This window comes from Anser cygnoides, chromosome 28, assembly GCF_040182565.1.
Source record: "Anser cygnoides isolate HZ-2024a breed goose chromosome 28, Taihu_goose_T2T_genome, whole genome shotgun sequence".
NCBI lineage: Eukaryota > Metazoa > Chordata > Aves > Anseriformes > Anatidae > Anser > Anser cygnoides.
In genome coordinates, this window is record NC_089900.1 from 1527985 (window position 1) to 1555107 (window position 27123).

Here is a 27123-nt window from a genome sequence, read left to right on the forward strand (position 1 = left end):
CTCTGGGCACTGTGGTGCGTAGGGCTGGGAAATGAGCTGGCTCTATTCAGGTCACTCTGGTTTAAGGACATCCAGCGGTGTCCCTGGGGTTATCCTACTGGAGGATGTTGAACAGCCTCTCTGTATTACAGGTGCACAGCATCTGAACCAAACTATGAGTTTCAGAATGGGTCACCAGCTTTCCCAGGTACCCACTGCTGCAAAGCAGGGCTGAGTCCTAGAGAAATCATGGGCAGAGGCTGCTGCTCCAAACAGTACTCAGCCAACACGAAGCAGAGCTCCAGACAGAGAAGAGAATGAAACTGCTGCTGAGAATGCGTTTGTGTAGGTGAGTGAGAAAGGAAGAGTGTTGCTGAAAGTACAGAGCTTTGCTCAGAGAAGTCTGCCCTAAATTCTCTGTGTCCTTTTGTCTTTGGACAGGCTCCGAGGCCAAGAGGCAGCACATGTCCAACAGCAGCTCCATCAGCGAGATCCTCCTCCTGCCATTCGCAGACATGCGGGAGCTGCAGCTCCTGCACTTCGCACTCTTCCTGGCCATCTACCTGGCTGCCCTCCTGGGCAACGGCCTCATCCTCACCGCCGTAGCCTGCGACCACCGCCTCCACACCCCCATGTACTTCTTCCTCCTCAACCTCGCCGTCCTCGACCTGGGCTGCATCTCCACCACTCTCCCCAAAGCCATGGCCAATTCCCTCTGGGACACCAGGGCCATTTCCTACACGGGATGTGTTGCACAGCTCTTTCTGTTTCTATTCTTCCTCTCAGCAGAGTATTCTCTTCTCACCATCATGGCCTATGACCGCTACGTTGCCATCTGCAAGCCCCTGCGCTATGGGAGCCTCCTGGGCAGCAGAGCTTGTGCCCAGATGGCAGCAGCTGCCTGGGGTACTGCTTTTTTCAATGCTCTGTTGCACACTGCCGATACACTTTCACTGCCCCGCTGCCAAGGCAATTCTTTGGACCAGTTCTTCTGTGAAATCCCCCAGATCCTCAAGCTTTCCTGCTCAGATGCCTACCTCAGGGAAGTTGGGCTTCTCACGTTCATTTCCTTTTTAGGGTTTGGGTGTTTTGTTTTCGTTCTTTTCTCTTATGTGCAGATCTTTAGGGCTGTGCTGAGGATGCCCTCTGAGCAGGGACGGCACAAAGCTTTTTCCACATGCCTCCCTCACCTGGCCGTGGTCTCCCTCTTTGTCAGCACCGGAATTTTTGCCTACATGAACCCCTCCTCCATTTCTTCCCCATCCCTGAACCTGGTGGTGGCAGTTCTGTACTCCGTTCTGCCTCCAGTATTGAACCCCTTCATCTACAGCATGAGGAACCAGGAGCTCAAGAATTCAATATGGAAACTCCTAACAAGGTGTTTATCAGTGACTACAGACTGTTTTCCTTTTTCTGCGGATGACTCTCCATGTATGTCGTGACAATCCATCTCCCCCTTTTATGAGGAGTTTGCTTGTTTGTTCAGTTTGTTGGTTTTCCTTTCTGCCTTTGTGATACTGTTGTCTACCCAGAAATGCCCTTCTTCATGCCCTTCTACCTGAGTATCCATCTGCCTGTACATGTGACCCAGGGTTTCTGTAGCCAAGAAGGCAGGCTCTCTGTGTATTTAAACCAAATAAACCTTGGTCTGAGACCCAATCTCAGCAGATCAGGAGTGAATGGGAACTGGGGCTGTGGAGGCAGTGCCCAGAGCCCTGCAGCAGCCTGTGGTGGGCACTGCTGTGGGGCCAGCCCAGCCTGGGCTGCTGGGCTGGGCTGGGCAGAGGGCAGGGAGGTGGGCAGAGGGCAGGGAGGTGGGAGAGCTGGGGGGCAGTTGGGCTGGGCTGGAAGCTACCCAGCACAGAGAAACATCCATGTCAAGCTGGGATGTGTGGCCATGCAGGGGGAGGACACGCACCACTGGCTTCGGGTCGTGAGGCAGGGATGGAAAACAGGCCGGTGCAGGACGGAGGAGGCCAGGCTGTGCCCTGTTGGAATGGACAGGGCTCAGTGCCTTCTTCACCTGCAGCCTCTCTTGTCGGCCATGTCCAGCACTGGCCACTCCCCCCAGGTTTAGGGGTGTGTTTGGCTGCCAGGCCATCTCTATCCTCATGCCGGGCTCAGGGCCTGTGTCCTGGCACAGGGCCCTGCAGACCTGGAGCAGGGCTGTCTGCAGAGGCCCCCATGGGATGTGGCAGGGACATGACATGGGCCGGGGTCTGGAGAAGGCTGAAAAAGCAGGAGCGACATGGAGGGAAGGGGCCTGAGGGTGCCATTGGGATTGTAACAGAGGGAGCTTGACCCAGCCTTGGATGTGCACTGCCATGTGCGGTGCCTTGGCAGCACGGCTGTGGGAGCATGTGTGGGGCAGTGGGGCTGGGCTGCAGCAGGGACCATGAAGCAGCTTCCAGGGAATGACAGCAAAGACTGGCTCCAAAAAAAAGTAACCTACGATGGTGGTGGAGGTATGGTTTTGGCAATGGCAGAGCTCATCTGCAATTGGTGTTTGCAAGAAAAGTCAAGGTCAAAGAGAAGATCTTTGATTACTGGAATGGAGACCAAGGATGAAGAAGGGAAATGCAAGGCTGCTGCTGAGTGGGGAGGCTGATTTAATGAGAGCAGGCAAAGCTTAGCCTGAGGGACTCTGTGCCTTCTTTGCCCGAGTCCTTACTGAAAAGGTCTCCAGGCTACTCTGTTCGGGGAAAGTGCTCAAGGAGGACAAGGAAACCTATTGACCAGAACTTCAATAACCAAGGCCCCAGCACACGCTTCCTGTCTGGAAGCAGCCCCGGGAGAAAGGTCTTGGTGGACAAGGAGCTGGGCAGGAGGCAGAAGTATTCCCTGGCATCAAGGGAGGCCAGCAGATTCCTGGGCTGTACAACCAGGGGCATGGCCAGGACTTGGAGAGTGGCACAGTGCTGCATCCATTCAGATCCCCTACACAGGAAAGACTTCAGCGAGCTGGAGCAGGTTTACGAAAGGGCCCCCAGGATGGTCAGGGCCTGGAGCCCTTGGCCTGTGAGGAGAGGCTGACGGAGCTGGGCCTGTCCAGCCTGGAGAAGGGAAGGCTGAGGGGACCTCACCGCACTGCCTATGAGGAGGTCATGCAGAACAGAGGGCCAGGCTCCCCATCCGTGGTGCACAGTGGGAGGATGACAGACAACGGGTGTTGGGTGAAACCAGAGGTGCCAGACCTGGAGCTAAGGCACAGATTTCTCACCCAGCTCGCCCAGGGCTCGTCCTGAGCAAGGCGGCCACGAGCCCTGCCTGCCCTCCTGCCTGCCCCGCGCCATCAGGTGGCTGTAGCAGAGGGGACCCACAGCCAGCCCCTCGATGGGGCTCTGCCAGCCCCTCGCCCTCCCCTCTGCAGTGACGTCATTTCTGCCCAGGGGCTCTCTGATGCGTGGGATGATGTCATAGTGCCTGCCGGCCAGCCCTTCTGAGGGCCAGTCAGGCTGCTGCAGTGGCAGTGACCTCACTCCAGCCCCCTCCCCACGGCCTGCCTCTCCCCTTCCCCTCTCCCCTCTCTGGACCCCGGGGTGTCACGCAGTCGGTGTCACGCAGCAGCTTTGCAGTGGTGGCCTCCGTGGTGGTGTTGCCAGGGAGGACATCTGCCCCTGAGCCAAAAGGACGTACTACTGCCAAGATGCATTTGGTGTTTCAAGCTGTCACTGGCAGAGGTCTTGCAAAGTCTTTCTGCAGTTGTGCCCAGGGACCTTCACTCCATAGGTCCTGGGCTGGGGCTTTCGCTTCAGACGAACCTGTGTCGGTCGTGGCAGAAGAAAGACGCCTCTTACAGCTGTGCTCTGCATCCTCCTTCATGGTAGTGCACCACTCGGTGTCCTTCGCTCTGCTCACAGTGTTTGTCTTAGCTCATGGATGAACTGCATGAGATCTGCTTGAGTCTTCTGAGGCCAAATCCAAGGCCTATTGCCTGCTGCACCTACAGCACAAGAACTGTTACTTTCCCTTACTGTGCAGATTGACCCAATAGGTCTCTTCATATTAATCTCTTTTTATTCCCTAGTTGGAAGGGGACATATTCCCAGACTGGGGCAAGCTGCTGGGCTCTGCCACAGCCACTCAAAATCACCTGCTCTTGAGTCTTTCAGCCTGAGTTTATCACACATGACCCAACACGAGTTTCTCGGGGTCTCAATGGCCATTTCAAGTGTAGTTAACTCCAGGAATCCACTGGAACGTGTGCCAGGATGCATGGTGCCAGCCCACAGGAATCCCTTGCAGAACCTATGGTCTTGTCCAGGCCATAGTCTCGAGTTCCCAGACTGCAGTGGCTGCCTTCCAATGATTGTGACTTATTTACACTCATAGAACCATAGAACAATAGAGCCATGTAGATTGGAAAAGACCTCTCAGATCATTTGGCTCAGGCCAAAGACGACAAGCTAACAAACTCTGACCTCTATACAGCCCTTCCTGATAAATTCGGCAGTGGCCCTGTGTTATCTTTGTTTCCTCTTTAACTGTAACAGGAACAGTTCACCTTGGTACCATGGCACAAGCATACAAAGGTCAGTGTCCCCTGCTGTGTCCCCTGATCTCCTCTGCAGCACATCCTCAGAGGCCTTCAGCCCCTCTGTGCCATCCCTGGGGGCCCTCAGGCAGCTCCAGCCACCCCAGGGCCAGGGCAGCCTGCCCTGACCTGCTGCAGAGAGAAAACAGTTTATTATTCCTGTTTTTAATCCACTGAACGTAGGTCTCAGAGAAAGAAATTGCTCCAGCTTCATTTATTTTGATTAAATACACAGAGCCTGGAGCCTTTTTTTACTGAAACCATAGGTCACACAGACAACGGAATACTCAGCTAGTGAAGGGCTTTTCTGCATAGACAACATTATCACAGGGACACAAGGGAAAAACAACCAAACAAACCAACAAACACAAAGCAGAAAGGCAAGACTGCCTGTCGTGACATACAGTGGGAGTCATTTGCAGAAAAAGGTAGACAGTCTGTCACCACAGATAAAAACCCAATCAACATTTTCCATATTGAATCCTTGAGATCCTGGTTCCTCATACTGTAGATGAAGGGGTTCGCTACTGGAGGCAGCATGGAGTACAGAACTGCCACTGCCAGGTTCAGGTTTGGGGAGGAGATGGAACAGGGCTTCAGGTAGGCAAATATGACAGTGCTAAAAAAGAGTGTGACCACGGCCAGGTGAGGGAGGCACGTGGAAAAGGCTTTGTGCTGGCCCTGCTCAGAGGGCATCCTCAGCACAGCCCTAAAGATCTGCACATAAGAGAGCACAATGAAAACAAAGCATCCAAAACCCAAAAAGGAAGTGAACATGAGAAGTCCAACTTCCCTGAGGTAGGAGTCTGTGCAAGAGAGCTTGAGGATCTGGGGGATTTCACAGAAGAACTGGTCCACAGCATTGCCTTGGCAGAGGGGCAGGGAAAATGTATTGGCAGTGTGCAGCAGAGCATAGAGAACCCCACTGCCCCAGGCAGCTGCTGCCATCTGGGCACAAGCTCTGCAGCCCAGGAGGCTCCCGTAGTGCAGGGGCTTGCAGATGGCAACGTAGCGGTCATAGGCCATGATGGTGAGAAGAAAATACTCTGCTGATATCAGGAAGACAAATGCAAAGACCTGTGCAGCACATCCTGCATAGGAAATGGCCCTGGTGTCCCAGAGGGAATTGGCCATGGCTTTGGGGAGAGTGGTGGAGATGCAGCCCAGGTCGAGGACGGCGAGGTTGAGGAGGAAGAAGTACATGGGGGTGTGGAGGCGGTGGTCGCAGGCTACGGCTGTGAGGATGAGGCCGTTGCCCAGGAGGGCAGCCAGGTAGATGGCCAGGAAGAGCGCGAAGTGCAGGAGCTGCAGCTCCCGCGTGTCTGCGAATGCCAGCAGGAGGAACTCGGTGATGGAGCTGCTGTTGGACATCTGATCCTCCTGGACAAAGGGACGATCCAAGGAAGAAAAGACAGTGATAATTAGCAGAGACATCTCTGAGAAAACCTTACTCCATCTCTCACTGAAACCCCCCACAGTGACTTTCCCCTTTCTGAGACCTTTCTGCTGCTCTGTTGCTTGAGCTTTGGATGGTGCTGGAGGAGAGTGCCTCTGGGAGCAGGGGACCCTGCTGTGCACTTTGGAGGCGTCACACCTGCCCTACAATTCTAGGTATAAAGAAATCAGGAGTGACCTCTGATTAAATCTACCTCCGATGTATGTCGACTTCCCAGCATTACCACTCTCAACACTCTTGACTGCCAAACAGCGTTTGTGGTTTAATTTGTTCCAACTGCATGTGTGACACTCGGAAGAGTTTTTTGAAGGTAGAAAACTGGCGTTTGTAATATATTCCAGGTGCAATTTTGTGAGTCCCAGGGGCAAAGTGAATGTCCTTAGTGCAGTGTTGGTAGCCAGTCTGTCCATCTACCCTGGTCTCAGCCAGACTCCTCTAGGGCTCAGTCCAGTTGCCCACATTGAGCTGCTCAATTATTGTGGCTTCAGGGACACCCGGGAAAGTGATTCAGCTTTTTCCTTTCCTCCAGACTGCATTGCCCCAAGCCCCAGAGTTTAGAAGGGGGTTTGGGCACCTTTCCCCTAAGGACAGGTCTGCGTGGTGGGACCCAGAGGGTCAGAGCTTGAGCTGCAGCTGAAAGCCAGATCTGCAGGGAGCCATAAAGCAACAACAGCAACAGTAGGTGTAGGAGCAGAGAAAAATATCACAGGGCTTCTGCCAGGAGAGGCAAAGCCAGAGAGGTACTGACAGAAACTCAGGAGAGTCTGCTCTGCTGGAAGTCGTGCTGCTGAGGTTATGAGTCACGTCCTGAATCTTGGGGGACTGAGGGCGGAAAGGGAAGTACCAGAGTATTCTGTTAGCACTGTCCTGCCATAGAGAAAAGTACTGCCCCAGGCAGCTGCTGCCATCTGGGCACAAGCTCTGCTGCCCAGGAGGCTCCCGTAGTGCAGGGGCTTGCAGATGGCAACGTAGCGGTCGTAGGACATGATGGTGAGAAGAGAATACTCTGCTGAAAACAAGAAGACAATCAGAAAGACCTGCGCAGCACACCCTGAGTAGGAAATGGCCCTGGTGTCCCAGAGGGAATTGGCCATGGCTTTGGGGAGAGTGGTGGAGATGCAGCCCAGGTCGAGGAGGGCGAGGCTGAGGAGGAAGAAGTACATGGGGGTGTGGAGGCGGTGGTCGCAGGCTACGGCGGTGAGGATGAGGCCGTTGCCCAGGAGGGCAGCCAGGTAGATGGCCAGGAAGAGCACGAAGTGCAGGAGCTGCAGCTCCCGCATGTCTGCGAATGGCAGCAGGAGGAACTTGGTGATGGAGCTGCTGTTGGACATCTGATGCCTCTTGGCCTTGGAGCCTATCCAAAGAGAAAAGGACATGGACTGGCTACCTAGGAAAGGCCGTGACACATTCTGAAACCCATAGTTTAGTTCACATGCAGTGCACCTGTAGTACAGAGGGGTTGTTCAACATCTTCCAGCAGGAGAACCTCAGGGACGTTGCTGGATTACGTTAAATCAGTGACTTCAACAGAGCCAGCTCATTTCCCAGCCCTACGCACTGCAGTGCCCAGAGCCATATTGGCTGGAACAGCTTGAACACTTTGCTCCCAGTGACATACCTACAGAGCAGGACTCGCTATTCTGATGTTTGAGCATTGGCTTTAATCCCACTGCCCAGAGAGACTGAGGGGAAACCAAGGGCAGGATGGCTGGGAGGAGAAACAGAGAGAAATGCCCCAGTGCTCCTGCTTTCAGGGGCAGGAATGGGACTGAGAGATTGGCACTTGGGGGGTTCTCTCTTTCTGAGGGTCCTGCTGCTAAAGGGACAACAGTCAGAAACCCCATGGTTTTGGGGCAGAGGCTTTGCTGGATTTGAGCAGAGACCACGTGGTTGCTCTGGGTAAGGTGTCTGCACTGCATGGATGTCAGGGAGGTGCCCAAATCGCCCCTACCACGGAGTTTCTGGGAGCAGCTCCCGCTCACTCCCTGACCATGGCTCTGCTGCCTGCAGCTGTCCCTGCCTGCAGCTGGGTCTCTGTCCCCACGCCTCCTGCCTGCAGGTCACAGCCCCCATCCCACCCGCTGGGTGCTCAGCTCTGCCCTGCAGACACCTCCTGGCAGCAGGGCTCTGCCCAGAGGCAGCTCGCTGGGGACACGTCCTAGAGACCAGGTCACACAGACCCTGCTGACACTGCACGTGTGGTGGTGGAGCTTTCTGTGGGCAGGAAAGAGACTTCCTACGGTCCTTGGAATGCTCCTTATTAGGGCTTAGGAATGTCAGCCTCTTCTTAAAAATAACAGCCTCTATTTCTATTTCCACAGGGACAAAGAAGAGAAAACTGAAAGCAGAGGCTCAGGAAAGCAGAGATGCAAGCATCTAACCCCTGATTGGCTTCTTGCCTTGGATACAACCTGGGAGTGCTGTGGAGCTGTGAGCAGGCTGCCCCAGGCAGCAGCCTCCCGCCAGCAGCAGGACCCTGCCCTGCCGGGGGGGCTCCTGCCACCCACAGCTTCTCCCCGCAGCGCCCTGGGCAGCTCCCCGGGCAGGCTGAGTGCTGAGCCTGGCAGGCGGCAGAGGCCCTGCCCTGGCACACAGCCCCTGGGGCACAGCAGGGACCCTGCTCTGCACCACAGCCCTGGGCACCCCTGCCTGCACCCGCGGCTTCTCCTTCCTCCAGGAGCTGCGGCTGCATTGCCCTCCAGCCAGAGACTTACCGGGGTCAGGGCTGGCAAGTGTTCTCCCCCAGCGAGCTCTGTGCATCCTGCCACTTCTGCCTGCCTTTACCCACTCTGTCTCTGCAGGCAGTGCCCCCAGCCCTGCTGCACTGGGCAGAGGAGCTGCTCCTGGGCAGAGCTGGCTCTCTGCAGCGCTGCGCGCTTGCCAGGAGCTCCCCTTGGGCCCAGGAGCCCGGCCCAGCTCAGCAGCACAGGCCCAGCCCAAGGCCTCCCTTGCTCTGCCCCCCACCAGGCTCCCTGCCCATGGCCCTGGGGCTGCAGGGGAACCTGCTGGGAAACAGCCTCAAGGGATCCCTGGGCTTCCCTCATTCCCCTGGGCACACACACTTGGCAGCAGGCTCATTTCACCTAACAGAAAACCAATTAAGTGTAACAATCACATCTTCTTGTCCCGCTATCAGTTTGGGAATCCAGACAAAGTCAGGGAATCTTCTTCTTTATCCCCTGTTCAGGGAAGGGATTTTGCAGAGTCACTTGAGACATCTCATGATGGATTTTAGGACTGGGACCAAAAGGGAGCTCATCTCACACCCATGCCTGCCCCAGACCCACAGGACCTGGGATTCCTCTGCCCTCCCTTTAATCTACACCACACGGGCACCTGCAGGTGAGCTCCTTTTCTCAGCTCCAACATCATTAATGGAGATGGAGGCAATCAGGGGGCTGCAAACACCTGGTGACATGTCAGGGGACAGAGGGACGTGCAGGTATCTGCAAGCTCTCATGGAGGAACCCTGAGGGACAGGGCAGCACCTGGGGGCATCCCCTTGGAGGCTGGTGGGGAATGCCTTTGGCCAGCTGAAGTGACAGCAAATGCACACATTTAGGACAACTAAACCTGTCCCTCCTCAGTAGGCTCAGGGCAGCCTGTAGAGGTATCCACCTGACCCAATGGAGAACTGTGCCACAGGGAGACCTGAGTCTCTCTCTCCCTCTTCATTTAGTTTTCCCTCCATCTCCAGTGACTGTAACGGCACTTGTCTCACGGACATCCCTACATTGCCTAACCTCGTTCAGGGCAGCTACTCCATGTAATAGCCAGTTCCAGGCCTGCAGTGCTACCTGAGATGCCAACGCTGCCCAGCACCACTGGAGCATGCAGCTGACACGGGCAGCACAGGACCCACAGGACAGCTCTGGCCATTCATAGCTGGTACTTAACGGGAACCCCGATGGCATCTCCGACAGATCTGGTGCTTATGAGCAAGTGACTGCTTCCCAGGGCTGCAGCAAGCCAAGGTCTGTCCCTCCTCTATCCAACAGAGGCAGGCAGTGCATGGATATGAGGCACATCACACCGGCGTTTCCACTTGTGTCCTTTGGTTTGCAAACACTGCTGCTGCTTCTCACCCCCATCCTTTACTCAGTCAAGACACAGCCCAGTGATTTTTTCTGTGTCCCTGGATCACAGGATGCCCATAGCCAAGGACATTGGCAGCAGCCCCTTCTCCTGCCTGGAGATCAGCCCCAGCTCCAGCACTGGCCTTCAGGGCTGCACCAACACCACATAAGGCCCTCTGCTGTCAGGGCGGCACAGCCCAGGCCTGTTTCCTTCTGGACTTGGGAACACCAGGGCGTGCTCTGCTTCGGGCCCCTCATTTCATCCTCCCATGGCCATCTGCCATCCACGGCAGCAGGTCTCTGCTCTGAAGGAAAGCCTCTGCATGCCCATGCTTGGGCACAGGATCTGGGACAAGGCTGAGTTTGGCCCTTGTGCCACAGCTGAGGTGCTGCAGCCCAGATGTGCCCCAATGCCCTCAGCGTGGGGCACAGGCAGGAGGAGCTGGATCCCCGCCTGCTGTCACAGGGCTGGGACATGGATGGAAGAGCTGCTGAGGTGTGGGGGGACAGGTCCCTCAGCTTGGGGTGCTGTGCTGGATGGGTGCAGATTCTTCAGAAGAGACAGGTGGGGATGATCAACAGCAATTACGTTTGCCATTCCCTCTTGTACCACCTCTGCCTCCTGCATGGCAGACCGGGGGATGTTGCTGAGGCCTTCTCAGAGCACAGAGCCTTGTGGGATGTCCAGGGAGGAAGGCCCTGGCATGCACTGCAATTCCATCGGTATAACACATCCTACTTCTCCAAGTGAGGGACATGCAGTGGAGTTCAGGCACGGTGAGGGGCTGCTGCATCCCAGGTGCCTTCGCTCCCATCTTTTGAAAAAAGCCCAGGCCCAGGACAAGCCTCAAACCCCACCTTCCTGGAAGGGCTTCCAAGATCAGAGGTGTGTTGGTGCAGGAGGACAGTGGTGACTTCCCCAGTGCTCCACTTCCTATATCCAATGGCCTTTGTCACCATTTGGAGATGTTCCTGGTGGATTTGTCAAGTTCCTGTGGAAAAGAACTGGGCAGAAGGGAGGTGACTGTTTCTCAGGACAAGAAGGGAAATCTCTTGTCTCTCTCACAAGCTGCGCCGTCTCCTTGCTGCTGACCTCATAGGCCTTCAAATGACACGTGCCGATGTCACAGGGGGATGGATGCACTGCATCACCAGGATATCGTCACTGGAGCAGCGCCAGTGCCGGCACTTCCCTGCAAGGCCTGGTCCCTGCTGGGCACTGCTTGGGTGCTCCCCACCGCTGTCCTTCTGTGGCCAGGAATCGGGGCAGCAGGCAGCAAGGTTGCACTGGGCGACCCTCGCTGACGGGCGGAGGAGCAGGGGCACCTTGCAGAGGAGCTGTGGTTGAGGAGCCAGGGCGGGCATCCCTTGTCGTGAGCTGAGGGCCAGCAGCAAGCAAGATGGAGGGCTGCTGGAGTGCGACTATCACCTCCAACCTGACTTGCCTGTTTCCAGTGCTCCTGCAGCTCTCCCTCAAAGGTGAGGGTGTCAGGAGCCCCTTCCCAAGGGCTGGAACAGGAGCTGTCAGCTGTCCAGAGCTCCAAGTCCAGGGCTTTGGGAGGAGGCTGGATAGGGCTGATGGCTGCTGCAAGAGTCCTGCCTGAGGGTCCTTCTGGGCTGAGGGGACAATGTGGCAGTCAGGATTCCTGGGTCCTGATGCTAGGGCTGCCCTGAGCCCCAGGGCTCTTCTAGGCATGGCTCAGACTTCTCCTGATGGGGACAATCCAGGGCCAGGTTTCCCTGGGAGCTGGTGCCTCTTTGAGATCTGGATCTGGGAGGAAAGACCTCTGGTGTCCCAGAGCCTGGTGTGGCCTGCAGCTCCCACAGGCCTCTCAGGGATGTGCCAGAAATGCCTGTGTTGGAAATCAAGCCTTCCTCTTCTACTTCTCTCCTTCAGGGGAACCTCTGTTCCTTCTCTTCTGTGCAGCCAGGCTGGCAGAGCATGTCCTGGGTGTTGAGATGCCATCCCTGGGTGGCCACAGTCCTGGTGCTGAACCCTTTCCTTGTCCATTCCTGTGGTGGTTTTATCCAGCTACGCAGGTGAACTCCACGGCAACTGCTCTTTCACTTCCAGCCTACAGGACTTGTGGGAACGGTGTGAAGCTGAGGCAGGGGAAGTTTAGGCTGGACATTGGGAAGGGGTTCTTCACCGAGAGGGTGGTCACACACTGGAACAGGCTCCCAAGTGAAGCAGTCACTACACCAAGCCTGTCTGAATTTAAGAAGAGATTGGACTGGGCACTTAGTCACATGGTCTAAACTTTTGGGCAGACCTGTGCGGTGCCAGGAGTTGGACTTGATGATCCTTATGGGTCTCTTCCAACTCGGGATATTCTATGATTCTATGATTCTATGATTCTACGATTCTACAAGGAAAAGGGGGAGAAAATATGATGAAAAGACCTCAGGGGTTGAGGCAGAGCACGAGGTCACCCACCAAATACCATCATGGGCATCAATTATCATCACGGACAAGACAGACTTAGCAGAGGCAGATTAATAGAATTTATTGCCTATTACCAGTGGACTACAACCAGCAGGAACCACAAGCAAACTAAAAACACCATTCCCCCCATCCAGCCTCTTGTAACTCCTTCCCCTGAGTGGTGCAGGGGAATGGGGATTGCAGTCAGTCCATGACACTTGTCTCCACCGCTCCTTGACAATCCATCTCTGCCCTCTCTGGGTCTCTCCTGCGGGATGCCCTCCTTCCTGAATGGGTCCTGTGTGGGGCCCAAAGGGTTGAGATAATAACAGATATGACCATATCATGTTAAAATAAAATGGTTACAAGCATTATATCTGCTTCATAGCTGCTGAAAACAAGGTGTATTTTTTTATTTATTTTTTAATCTCGGTGTAGTAGTTGTGTTTCGCCTCAGAATTCTGTTAGATAGCACATTACGTACTCGGCGTATTCCCTGTTGTGCTGGGGGCTTTCTGGGGGCTGGTTTACGGTTATTAGTTTACTCTACTGGGTAACGCTACCACATGTTATGACGAAATTGCTGGTCATGAGACTAATCTGGTAGTTGTACTCAGCATTGCTGTCACCTCCATACTTGAGGAACCATCTCCCAGAAACTATTCATAATTAACAGTCGTTACCTTTTCTCCTTGGGGAGCCAATCTATGGGAGGGATGAGAGGGGACACTTCTTCTCCCCACTTCTTCCCTCTCCCTTTCTCCTTCACGTCCCCCTTTCTCCTCCAGGCTAGTTACAATAGCTCTTCAAAACTTTCAATATCCTTGGGATGTTCAAACCAACTTCTTCTTATTCTTATTTCTCCTGAATGTGTTTCAGGTTTTGTTTAAGGTTAGGGTAACCTATTTCTAGAATGCCACACAGTGATGTGCCTTGAGGCAGGATAATTATGAGTGGCAAGGAATGTGGGAGGATATGGGCGGGCACCTAGAACTGTAGGCACCTGCAATGCTTTCTTACTTCACCCATGAACAAGTGCAGAATCATAAAAAAAAAAATAAATCACAGAATGCTTGAAAAAGGACTGTCATCACCCTGGCAATTCCAAAGAGACAGAAATCACTGCAATGTGCTGGGGCTTGGCCTTTGCTTACTGAGTTGCAATCTACACAACTCCAATCCCTGTGACTGAGCCACAAAACCAACCTGTGCCTGTATCAGTCATACATATACGTGAGAAAAAAAACAAAATCAGCTTGTTTAGCAAGGAAAGAAGCTCCTACTCATACAGGGAAGGAGGAAGAAGAAGATGAGGCAGGCTACTCCTAAATAGGGCTGTCAGAGGAACACATGGATGAAGAGTGAGATAACATAAAATCATCAGTAAGCACCTGATCACTGTTCCTTGGAGAGCTGTGAGATGTGCGAAAAGATTTCAGCCATCATGTAGGCCAGCACATTGTCACCTGGCTGCTCTGATACTGGGATAACAGGGCCAGTAGCCTGGAATTAGAGGACAGGGAAGACAAGCAGCTGGGATCCCTCCCCAGGGAAGGGGGCATTGACAAAGCAATTGGAAAGGGGGCACAAATCCTCACTCTCTTGAGGCAACTCCTGTCAGGCCTAAAGGAAAGGTATCCCTTCAAGGAAGATGTTGTATGCCACCCAGGCAAATGGACCACCATGGAGAGAGGCAGCCCGTATCTGATGGAATTGGCCATGCTGGAGGTGATTTATGGTGATTTATGCACATTAAACAGTTTTCTACCTTGCCCGGTCCCTCACGGAATCCTTCTGTTGTGGGGTTGCTCAGGGTCGAAGTGCCAGTAGCTACCCAAATGGTGCACAAGTGCAATATGGCACTATCCGAGACTCCCTGATTACCACATATATGCTGATTCATCAACTGGAGAGCCAAGGACTGATCAGCAAAACTCGCTCACCCTTTAATAATCCCATAGGGTCAGTGCAAATGTCTAATGGAGAGCTGCAACTAACAGTGGAGTACTGTGTCTAGAATGAAGTCACACCAGATTCAATAGGTCATCTATAGTCTTCTCTCCTTACAGTCTTAGCTCTAAGAGCAGTTAAATGATCCCTTACAGTATCTGAATGCTGCTGTCCGATCCCTTCCTGGGATCATAAGGAACCAGTACCTCCAGGCCAGAACACTCTCCCTGTACCCGTGGATGCACGCCCTAAGGTCCCATGAACTGTTAAGGGTGTAGTTTGCAAAGTAACCACTGATTTTGTCCCCACCCACCACCTGTTGTACCCCTGCAGAGTCGGGCCTCAAGGCACAAAAGGCAGGGGGACCTTGCTGGTGAGAGCTGAGGCCCTGTGTGTGTGTCTGTGACACAACAGCCATTACAGCCAAGGGACATGTAGAAGACGAAGAAAATGGTTTAGCTCTCCCTGTGACACATGACTCCTTTTGCTCTGCTGACAGCCTCTGCAGGCTGCCCTGCACATAAGGAGTAGGGACAGGTTCAGTTGTCCTACATGTGGCATCTGCTGCCATTTCAGTTACCCAAAGGAATGCCTCCACCACACTCCCAGGGGATCAACCTCAAATTTCACCAGATGTTTGCATCTGAACAGCTCCTGCCTGTCCTCCATCTCCACTAAGGAGCTATTGTGGCTCAGTAATTCGCATTAAGGTGCCTATGTTGTGGACACCTGAACTGAGGCCGGAGGAATCCCAGCTCTTGTGAGTCTGTGGCAGACATGGGAGGGAGCTGAGACCCTCTTCCAGCCCCAGGAATAACAAGCAGCATGAGATGCCTCGACTGACTCTGCTGAAGTCCTTCCTCAAGTGGGGATGAAGGAGATCAGTCCCTGACCATGACTTCATGTCCTAACTGATAATGGGACATAAAGAAGTTATTGTTACAGCTAATTCACTTTCTCCTAGGAGAAATGATGCTGGTGTGAAGAAGTGTGTGTGCCCAGGGGAGGGAGGGAAGCCCAGGGATCCCTTCAGGCTGTTTCCCAGCAGGTTCCCCTGCAGCCCCAGGGCCATGGGCAGGGAGCCTGGTGGGGGGCAGAGCAAGGGAGGCCTTGGGCTGGGCCTGTGCTGCTGAGCTGGGCCGGGCTCCTGGGCCCAAGGGGAGCTCCTGGCAAGCGCGCAGCGCTGCAGAGAGCCAGCTCTGCCCAGGAGCAGCTCCTCTGCCCAGCGCAGCAGGGCTGGGGGCACTGCCTGCAGAGACAGAGTGGGTAAAGGCAGGCAGAAGTGGCAGGATGCACAGAGCTCGCTGGGGGAGAACACTTGCCAGCCCTGACCCCGGTAAGTCTCTGGCTGGAGGGCAATGCAGCCGCAGCTCCTGGAGGAAGGAGAAGCCGCGCGTGCAGGCAGGGGTGCCCAGGGCTGTGGTGCAGAGCAGGGTCCCTGCTGTGCCCCAGGGGCTGTGTGCCGGGGCAGGGCCTCTGCCACCTGCCAGGCTCAGCACTCAGCCTGCCCGGGGAGCTGCCCAGGGCGCTGCGGGGAGAAGCTGCGGGTGGAAGGAGCCCCCCCGGCAGGGCAGGGTCCTGCTGCTGGCGGGAGGCTGCTGCCTGGGGCAGCCTGCTCACAGATCCACAGCACTACAAGGAGCATTCCAGGAAGGTGTTACTAAGAATACAGGCAAGGGATGACAGCTTTCAGATGAGGAACTTGTAAAATGAGTGTTTTTTGTTTCCTTCTAAGGGAGAATGAATTGGTACTGTCAGGTGTAAATACAGCACTAAGATCTTTATCAGGAGAAATCAGTAGATCTGCCAGGTACCTCATAAAGGCCTTTTACACACTGCTCCGCCTACAGACCGCACCAGCATCGCCTTTGCTGGACACATCTGGGTTTGTCTGACCTTCTCTTGTGCACCTGCAAGCAGGGAGATTCTTTTCATCACCTCCCTGCTGCCAGGGGGTGTCTGTAGGGCAAAGCTGTGTGAACAGGGGCTGGGCTGGGGTCTGTGAGTGATGACAAGAAGGAGATGTGGGAAGCAGCTACTGGAAGGGACAGCTGCGGGCAGCAGAGACATTGGCAGAGAAGGAGAGGGATCTTGTGACAGAAATGCTGTGGTGGGTGGACTTTGGCTGCTCCCTGTCTGTCCCTCCCATGCGGATGCTGTCCTCTGAGCAAGCCCCCTCGTTCTCCTCTCCCCCCAGCAGAGCCTCTGCCTTCAAGGCCGGGGGGTCCAGGCCATGAGCCGCCTCCTCTGCGGCCACAGCTCCTGTAGAGCAGAGCTCCATCTCCCCTGACACGGGCTGGTTTCCCTCTGCAGATCAAAGAGGCTGGGAGTTACAGCCCTGTGACTGCTGTCTGGGAGTGGTGTGAACAGCTGCGTAGGGAGAAGGCTTTCTTGAGTGTCCGGCTGTCTCCTCTCCTCCTCTCAGCAGGAGGAACACAGTACATTTCCTTCTTCCTCCATTTGTGTGCACTGCTCCTGTTCTCGCTGTGGCACTCTCTGGCAGTAACAGTGCTGATGGGGGATGTTAAGCTCCTGTTCTGGCACTGCCCCTGCCCCAGAGGTGCTTTCCTTGGACCAAGGTGCCCAGGTCCCCTTTGAACATTTCAAGTCCTGTGCAATGCAGTCCTTTCAGTTTGGGCAATGAGGTCACGCTCCTGAGGAGACATCAGCTAGAGGTTATCGCTATGAAGGTATCCCTGGAAAGCTGCAACAGGCCCCAAGAAGGGCACAGCTTCGTTGTGCCCTTTGCATTTCCCAGAGCCCTTATTTCAGCCACGTGAATCAGGAGCCCCGTCCTGTCCCTCTCCACCTTCTCCCCATAGCTGGGCAGGGAAAGAGAGGAGTTGTGCATTCGCACCCAGCACAGTCCGGGCTCCTTTTCAGAGCAACGTGTGGGGGCAGTCACCCTCCAGCTGAGCACTTTGCCTCCAAGCACTGGCTTGTGTTGACACTGAGAACAACGGAAAAAGATTTTTACCATTTCTCAGATGTTGTGGGGGAATCTAAATCCTAAAAAGGTACAGAAGTAGACACTTTTGTTGCACCTTGTCTTCTGGGGAGCAGGCTGTGAAGTTTTACAGGGTGAAAGGGTACTTCCAAGCTTTTAAAATTCCATTACCCATACAGTACCCGGATAAAGGGTGTGATAAAGGGAAACTGATGTGAAGACAGAGTCTACCTTATCAAAACAAAGAGGTATGCAGATGATTGGGCCAATTGTGCCTGTTTCTGGTTCTGATATCATCTGTGAAGGAGGGTAAACTAGGATGAGATGAATCTGTCTTTCTTCCCTTACACAGGCTGATGGCCAATATGCCATCATCTCTCATGGTGGTAAATAGGCAAAAACCCTCACTGGACCAAATGCCACTCATGAAATGCAGGGACCCAGTCGCTGAAAACATCTCCCTTCACATATAGGAAGCCCCATGTGTCCAGTGTGAGCAGGAGTGAGTCCTCTGAAATCTGTCTTAATATCTCCTTCTGTTTTCTCCTAGGACAGGTGCCAATTCCTGGAGCACCAGATGTCCAACAGCAGCTCCATCACCGAGTTCCTTCTCCTGCCATTCGCAGACACGTGGGAGCTGCAGCTCCTGCACTTCGCGCTCTTCCTGGCCATCTACCTGGCTGCCCTCCTGGGCAACGGCCTCATCCTCACTGCCGTAGCCTGCGACCACCGCCTCCACACCCCCATGTACTTCTTCCTCCTCAACCTCGCCCTCCTCGACCTGGGCTGCATCTCCACCACTCTCCCCAAAGCCATGGCCAATTCCCTCTGGGACACCAGGGCCATCTCCTACACAGGATGTGCTGCACAGGTCTTTATTTTTCTCTTCCTGATGTCAGCAGAGTATTTAATTCTCACCATCATGTCCTACGACCGCTACGTTGCCATCTGCAAGCCTCTGCACTATGCGACCCTTCTGGGCATCAGAGCTTGTGCCCAGATGGCAGCAGCTGCCTGGGGCAGTGGGGTTCTCTATGCTCTGCTGCACGCTGCTAATACATTTTCACTGCCCCTCTGCAGAGGCAATGTTGTGGAGCAGTTCTTCTGTGAAATCCCCCAGATCCTCAAGCTCTCCTGCTCAAATTCCTACGTCAGGGAAGTTGCACTCCTCATATTGAGTGGTTTTCTGTTTTTGGGGTGTTTTGTTTTCATTGTTTTTTCCTATGTGCAGATTTTCAGGGCTGTGCTGAGGATCCCCTCTCAGCAGGGACGGCACAAAGCCTTTTCCACGTGTCTCCCTGTCCTGGTTCCAGTTAGGACAGAGTTAAGTAGCTCATAGTAGCTGGTAGGGTGCTATGTTTTGGATTAGGATGAGAAGAGCGCTGATAACATGCTGATGTTTTAATTGTTGCAGAGCAGTGTTTACACCGGGCCAAGGACTTTTCGGCTTCTTGCTCTGTCCTGCCAGCGAGCAGGCTGGGGGTGCAGCAGGAGCTGGGAGGGGACAGACCCAGGACAGCTGACCCAAACTGGCCAAAGGGGTATTCCATACCATCTGACGTCATGCTAAACAATATATAGGGGTGGCTGGCCGGGGTGGGGGGCCGGCTGCTCGGGAATAGGCTGGGCATCGGTCAGCGGGTGGTGAGCAATTGCATTGTGCATCACTTGTTTTCTTACACATTATTATTGTTAATACTATTACCATTATCACTATTATTATTATTATTGTTATTATTATTTTCCTGTCTTAATAAACTGTCTTTATCTCAACTCACAGGCTTCACTTTCCCGTTTCTCTCCCCCATCCCAGAGAGGGAGGGGGGAGGGTGAGCGAACGGCTGTGTGGTGTTTAGCTGCCAGCCGGGTTAAACCACAACAGTCCTTTTGGCGCCCAACGTGGGGCTCGAAGGGTTGAGATATCGACAAATCTGACCAGAGTGTGTTAAACTAAAATTGGTATAAGTATTGGACCTGCTTAATAGTTGCTAGTCACGATGTTGATTGCCTTAATCTCCAGTCTGCTGTACCTGTATTCCAAATTGAGTTTTATGGTGCGTTACTTTCTGTATGTGCTCCCTGTTGCACTGTTTATCCTTTCCGGGCCCTGGTTTAAGATTGTTATGGTACTGTGCGGTGTAGCAATGGCTTATGAAATGATGAGATATCTGGTCACGACTTTAACCTGGTATTTGTACTCAGCACTGACGTCGACTCTATACTTTGGAACCCATATCTCGGAAACTATTAGCAATTACACCTATTGCCTATTTTCGTCAGGGAGCCAATCTGTGAAGGGGACAGGGGAAGACATGTTTCCCTACCTGTTCACTCTCCCTTTCTCCTTCACCACCACCCTCTTATCCCCCGAGCTAGTTACGGTGGTTCTCCGAGATGTTGAATATCCTTGGGATACTCAGACCAGCCTGCTCTTGTTGTTATGTCTCCTGAATGCGCTTCAGGTTTTGTTGAGGGTTAAACAACTACTTAGGAATCTCATCCGGAGATCTGTCTTGAGGCGGGATAGTTGCGAGTGGCAGGGAGTGTGGGAGGATATGGGCAGGTTTCTAGAGCAGTGGTCACCTCCAGTGTTTTGGACATTCACCCCTGAACAACTGCAAAATCCTAAAAAGCTGGCAGAATGCTTGAAAAAAAGGTGTCATGACTCTGGCAGTTCCAAAGTGACACAAATCACTGTAGCGTGCTGGGGTCTGGCTTGTGCCTATCGAGCTGCAATTGATGCTACTAGCAACCTAGCTCCAGCTCCTGCAGCTGCTCCAGCTCCAGCTCCTGCAGCCACTCCAGCTGCAGCTCCTGCAGCCGCTCCAGCTCCAGCTCCTGCAGCCGTTCCAGTTCCAGCTCCTGCAGCCGCTCCAGCTCCTGCAGCCGCTCCAGTTCCAGCTCCTGCAGCTACTCCAGCTCCAGCTCCTGCAGCCGCTCCAGCTCCAGCTCCTGCAGCCGTTCCGGCTCCTGCAGCCGCTCCAGCTCCAGCTCCTGCAGCCGTTCCGGCTCCTGCAGCCGCTCCAGCTCCAGCTCCTGCAGCCGTTCCGGCTCCTGCAGCCGCTCCAGCTCCTGCAGCCGCTCCAGCTGCAGCTCCTGCAGCCGCTCCAGCTCGTGCAGCTGCTCCCACTCCTGTGGCTGGGTCAGAGAAATGAGCTGTAGCAGTGCAAGTTGACCCCGCAGAGGGTATTCCAACCCCTGTGGCAGACCCTGTGTCTGGGTCAGAGAAACGAGCTGTAGCAGTGCAAGTTGACCCCGCAGAGGGTATTCCAACCCCTGTGGCAGACCCTGTGTCTGGGTCAAAGAAACGAGCTGTAGCAGTGCAAGTTGCCCCTGTAGACAAGGTGAAAAAATGGTATAGAGGCTCAGGTCGTTTAAAACGCAGACAGTCTTCTGCTAAGTCTGGGCGTAGTGAAGACGAGGCTGGGCCATCAAAGGTGCAGGAGACTGAAGATGAGGATGAGGATGGCGAAACTATCTTAGAAGAGGATATTTCAAGGACCCAAAAGGGTTCCGCTGGGCTTTTGGCATAGCTGCTTTGGAGACAGAGGACATTAAACAGTTGTCTACCTTGCCTGGTCTCTCAGAGGACCCTTCTGTTGTGGGGTTGCTGAGGGTTGAAGAACAGCAAGTGCCGATCGCTACCACAACTGTGCACCGGCGGCAATATCGCACCAACCGAGACTCCCTGAGTCCCATCCATAAGCTAATTCGTCAACTGGAGAGCCAAGGAGTGATCAGCAAGACTCATTCACCTTTTAATAGTCCCATATGGCCAGTGCGAAAGTCTAATGGTGAGTGGAGACTAACAGTGGACTATCGTGGCCTGAACGAAGTCACGCCACCACTGAGTGCTGCAGTGCCGGACATGCTAGAACTCCAGTATGAACTGGAATCAAAGGCAGCCAAGTGGTATGCCACAATTGATATCGCTAATGCATTTTTCTCCATCCCTCTAGCAGCACAGTGCAGGCCACAGTTTGCTTTCACTTGGAGGGGAGTCCAATATACTTGGAATCGGCTGCCCCAAGGGTGGAAACACAGCCCTACCATCTGCAATGGACTGATCCAGTCTGCGCTGGAGCAGGGGGAAGCTCCTGAACACCTGCAGTACATCGATGACATCATTGTGTGGGGTGACACTGCAGAAGAAGTTTTCGAGAAAGGGAAGAAAATAGTCCAAATCCTTCTGAAGGCCGGTTTTGCCATAAAACAGAATAAAGTTAAAGGACCTGCACGAGAGATCCAGTTTTTAGGAATTAAATGGCAAGATGGACGTCGTCAAATCCCAATGGATGTGATCAACAAGATAACAGCTATGTCTCCACCAACTAGCAAAAAAGAAACACAAACTTTCCTAGGTGTCGTGGGGTTTTGGAGAATGCATATTCCAAATTACAGTCTGATTGTAAACCCGCTCTACCAAGTAACCCGTAAGAAGAATGCTTTTGAATGGGGCCCTGAGCAACGACAAGCCTTTGAACAAATTAAGCAGGAAATAGTTCATGCAGTAGCCCTCGGGCCAGTCCGAACAGGACCAGATGTAAAGAATGTGCTCTACACCGCAGCCGGAGAGAATGGTCCCACCTGGAGCCTCTGGCAGAAAGAACCTGGGGAAACTCGAGGTCGACCCCTGGGGTTTTGGAGTCGGGGATACAGAGGATCTGAAGCCCGCTATACTCCAACTGAAAAGGAGATATTGGCAGCATATGAAGGAGTTCGATCTGCTTCGGAAGTGGTCGGTACTGAAGCGCAGCTCCTCCTGGCACCCCGACTGCCGGTACTAGGCTGGATGTTCAAAGGAAGGGTCCCCTCTACGCATCATGCAACTGATGCTACATGGAGCAAGTGGGTTGCACTGATTACTCAGCGGGCTCGAATAGGAAACCCCAGTCGCCCAGGAATCTTGGAGGTGATTATGGACTGGCCAGAAGGCAAATACTTTGGGATATCATCAGAGGAGGAGGTGGTTCGTGCTGAAGAAGCCCCCCTGTACAACAAGCTACCGGAAAATGAGAAGAAATATGCCTTGTTCACTGACGGGTCCTGTCGTATTGTGGGAAAGCATCGGAGATGGAAAGCTGCTGTATGGAGTCCTACACGACGAGTTGCAGAAGCTGCTGAGGGAGAAGGTGAATCGAGTCAGTTTGCAGAAGTAAAAGCCATTCAGCTGGCTTTAGATATTGCTGAACGAGAAAAGTGGCCAGTTCTCTATCTCTATACTGATTCATGGATGGTAGCAAATGCCCTGTGGGGGTGGTTACAGCAATGGAAGCAGAACAACTGGCAGCGCAGGGGCAAGCCCATCTGGGCTGCGGCATTGTGGCAAGATATTGCTGCCCGGGTAGAGAACCTGGTTGTAAAGGTACGCCATGTAGATGCTCATGTGCCCAAGAATCGGGCTACTGAAGAACATCAAAACAACCAGCAGGTGGATCAGGCTGCTAAGATTGAAGTGGCTCAGGTGGACCTGGACTGGCAACATAAAGGTGAATTATTTATAGCCCGATGGGCCCATGACACCTCAGGCCATCAAGGTAGAGATGCAACCTACAGATGGGCTCGTGATCGAGGGGTGGACCTGACCATGGACACTATAGCACAGGTTATTCATGACTGTGAAACATGTGCTGCAATCAAGCAAGCCAAACGGTCAAAACCTCTTTGGTATGGAGGACGATGGCTGAAATATAAATATGGAGAGGCCTGGCAGATTGATTACATCACACTCCCTCAAACCCGCAACGGCAAGCGCCACGTACTTACAGTGGTGGAAGCAACCACCGGATGGCTGGAAACATATCCTGTGCCCCATGCCACCGCCCGGAACACTATCCTGGGCCTTGAAAAGCAAGTCTTATGGCGACATGGCACCCCAGAGAGAATTGAGTCAGACAACGGGACTCATTTCCGAAACAACCTTATAGACACTTGGGCCAAAGAACATGGTATTGAGTGGGTGTATCACATCCCCTATCATGCACCAGCCTCTGGAAAAGTTGAACGATACAATGGACTGTTGAAGACTACACTGAAAGCAATGGGTGCTGGGACATTCAAAAATTGGGATACACATTTGGCAAAGGCCACCTGGTTAGTCAATACCAGGGGATCTGCCAACCGAGCTGGACCTGCCCAATCAAACCTGTTACGCACTGTAGAAGGGGATAAAGTTCCTGTAGTGCACGTAAGAAACATGCTGGGTACAACAGTCTGGGCTACTCCTGCCTCAGGAAAAGGCAAACCCATTCGTGGAATTGCTTTTGCTCAGGGACCTGGATGCACTTGGTGGGTAATGCAAAAGAATGGGGAGGTCCGGTGTGTACCTCAAGGGGATTTGATACTGGGTGAGAATAGCCCATGAGTTGAATTGTAGTATGTTAATTATTATATAATAATGTATGTCATCACTACCATGATTGCTATATATCATAGATGAAAATGGTGATTAATTAGAATGTATTGGACAGAGTGTAACCTGAGCATGACATAAATGGTATGGAATAAGGGGTGGATATCTGTCCTGGTTCCAGTTAGGACAGAGTTAAGTAGCTCATAGTAGCTGGTAGGGTGCTATGTTTTGGATTAGGATGAGAAGAGCGCTGATAACATGCTGATGTTTTAATTGTTGCAGAGCAGTGTTTACACCAGGCCAAGGACTTTTTGGCTTCTTGCTCTGTCCTGCCAGCGAGCAGGCTGGGGGTGCAGCAGGAGCTGGGAGGGGACAGACCCAGGACAGCTGACCCAAACTGGCCAAAGGGGTATTCCATACCATCTGACGTCATGCTAAACAATATATAGGGGTGGCTGGCCGGGGTGGGGGGGCCGGCTGCTCGGGAATAGGCTGGGCATCGGTCAGCGGGTGGTGAGCAATTGCATTGTGCATCACTCGTTTTCTTACACATTATTATTGTTAATACTATTACCATTATCACTATTATTATTATTATTGTTATTATTATTTTCCTGCCTTAATAAACTGTCTTTATCTCAACTCACAGGCTTCACTTTCCCGTTTCTCTCCCCCATCCCAGAGAGGGAGGGGGGAGGGTGAGCGAACGGCTGTGTGGTGTTTAGCTGCCAGCCGGGTTAAACCACAACAGGCTTTACTTAGAATTAGAGTAAAACCACGGACAAAGGAAAATCTAAGCCCTTTTGAAATATTATACGGAAGACCCTATCAGTTTTTGTTCAGCGGGGAGGACCTGACGCAACTGGGGTCGGGATACTTGTATAATTATTTAATAGGACTCCAAAAACAGTTGGATCAAATATCTAAAGTTGTCTCAGGAACCAGGGCTAGAGGGCTGGACCAACCAATCCACCCCTTTAAACCTGGGGATTATGTGTATGTAAAAGCATTTGCAGGTCGCCCTTTGGAAGAAAAGTGGACGGGACCATACCAGGTGCTGCTGACAACACATACCGCCATCAAGATTAAGGAGCAAACGGCCTGGATCCATTATTCGAGAGTGAAGAAAGCTCCAAAAGCCCCCTGGAAAGTAACGCTGGGTGACGGTGAACTGAAACTAAAGTTCAGTCAAGCAAAATGAAGACACTATGGTCAGGAGTATTTAGTAATGTAGTTAGCAGAAATTTAGTTAACAGAATTGTTTTATTTCTGTGGCTTATAGTTGTAATTGTGATTCAAGAATTGGAAGGTGCTTCTATGATGATAGAGAATGGTGGGTGGCCTTGGTCTGAAGCCGTAACCACGGAGGATAAGAGCATTAATGGAAAGTTAGCTGTTGTGGTTATTTGGCGAACAAATGGTGATCATTTACATGCATTATCAGAATGGCAAAATTTAGGGGAAGGGTGGATACACCAAAGAACTGTAGGGGACGAAATTGAAATAGGGTGCCGAATGATTAATGGAACAGCCCACGAGAAAGCAACGGGGATTTTAGTAAAACCGACCTCCAAAAGTGGCCAACAAGAAGGTTGTATCCGCCCAGGTAAATTAGATTGTTGGTATAATTTTATATTAACACAGACTGTAGCAGTTAACTGTTTTTGGACTAATAATGGTCAAAAGCTCGAGACCAAGGAAGGCGAGAGCCTCGTGATAAATTTTACAATATATGCTATACTTCCTACGACAGTGAGACCCCCTATTGCACTTCCTTCCCCTACAACCTATGCCCAAGCCCCAGTCAAGCTGGAACCCAAAATTTATGAAACAGGCCCATATGTAGTAAGGAACACAGGCCAACAACAATTGTTATTTAATCCAGAATGGTCTCTCAAGCGTGTTGAATTGCTAATACAAATTAACATCTCAGCAGTTCAACCAGCCTGTTCTCCTTTCCTAAAGACATCATTAGAAGGCTGGACAATATGGTCACAAAAGCAAGTACACCTCAGGGGCAGAACACAAAGAGACTTAACTGGAATGCTAGGAACAGGATTAGGAGTTTTAAATGGAATTGATTCAGAAATACTAATGAATAAGCTAGCCACAGCAACAAGTGATTTGATAAAACTAAAACAGCCCCTGCAATCATCCTTACTGGCATTGGGAACTAGCCAATGGCAAGTTTCAAAGGTGTTACCAATATGGGAAAAGGCTGAAGACCAGGACCACAGACTAATAATAGATGCACTTAGTATGGCGCAAGATAATGTATCTTTAGCTCTTAGTTGTATACAGGTACAGTTATGGATGCAGGCAACGGCTGCCTTGATCATTAGGGAAGGAAGTGAAGGCATTTTTCCGGCTGAAGTCCGAAAGATTGGTTGGGACAATGCCAATGATTTTGAAAAGAAGTTCCAATCTTGGTGGACTCTGGTAAATTTTACCTATGATCCCATTATTAACATGGCTACTGCCTTTGTGCTTACTATACGTAATGCTACAGTTTATGTTATCCACCCCATTATTGCACTAGGATTAAATCATGAGGAAACAGTGCTCTATCCTTCGGAGCATAGAACCTGGGCCCGGATGAAGAACGGGAAATGGCAGTCTGTGAATCTAGAATCATGTGTTACCCGGGAACAACAAGGATTTATTTGTGAAAGCAACACAATTGATGCTCAGGATGTATGTCTTGACACTGAGCAAGGTGTTTGCCACTTTGAAATTCATCCAAATACTAGTCAAAAGACTGTGCTTGTATATATTGGTCAAGGCTGTGTGTGTTTAAGAACTGCTTGTGCTTTTGTAGAAGTAGATAAGGAAAACATAACTCTACCTAGCAAAAATCATTCTAACTTTTGTATTTGTAACTTTGTTAGAATCATCGGGTGTGATTTTTTATATTCAGCACCAGTGGTATCCCACCAGTTGATCAAGTCCAACAACACAATGTATCACAAGTTATTACCCACACCTATTGGGATGAACCTCACGCTAGTGAAGCAATTACTTAAACACCAAGACCTGATCAAAATTTTAAAAGGCATTCAGGAAGATGGAGAGAAGACTTTAATCACTGTCCACCATGATACAAAAGAAATAAACAGAGTTTTGCAAAGAGTAAAACAAGACACAAATCATAGCTGGTGGGACAAACTCTTTGGATGGTCACCAACTGCAACTGGGATTTTGAACACATTGTGTCACCCAATTATTGTTCTATTGATGTTAGTTGGTATAAGTTTAATATTGTCTTTTGTAATACTTGTTTGGAATTGGAAATTGTTACAACGAATGGCAATATTAGCTTCCCTGACGAAAGTACATGGCAAGGTATTGAGGGATACATATCGTAGAGGCTGGGAAGAAGAATTTTTGTATTCGGAAAGGTCTCT

At 52.1% G+C, this 27123-nt stretch overlaps 3 protein-coding genes across 3 annotated transcripts in view; 2 read left to right on the top strand and 1 right to left on the bottom strand.

Annotated features, from left to right (window-relative positions):
• LOC136787245 (ceramide synthase-like) overlaps nucleotides 1-27123 on the top strand; it is a 573680-nt gene that overhangs the window by 509585 nt on the left and 36972 nt on the right. The gene's annotated exons all lie outside the window — the stretch shown is intronic.
• On the top strand, nucleotides 444-1421 carry LOC136787088 (olfactory receptor 14C36-like). Its single transcript, XM_066984214.1, has one exon. The coding sequence runs from the start codon at nucleotides 444-446 to the stop codon at nucleotides 1419-1421; it is 978 nt and encodes a 325-aa protein (XP_066840315.1).
• Nucleotides 4787-5980, bottom strand: LOC136787321 (olfactory receptor 14A16-like). Its single transcript, XM_066984481.1, has one exon. It carries the CDS (start codon nucleotides 5945-5947, stop codon nucleotides 4838-4840), a length of 1110 nt encoding a protein of 369 aa, XP_066840582.1. The 5' UTR covers nucleotides 5948-5980; the 3' UTR covers nucleotides 4787-4837.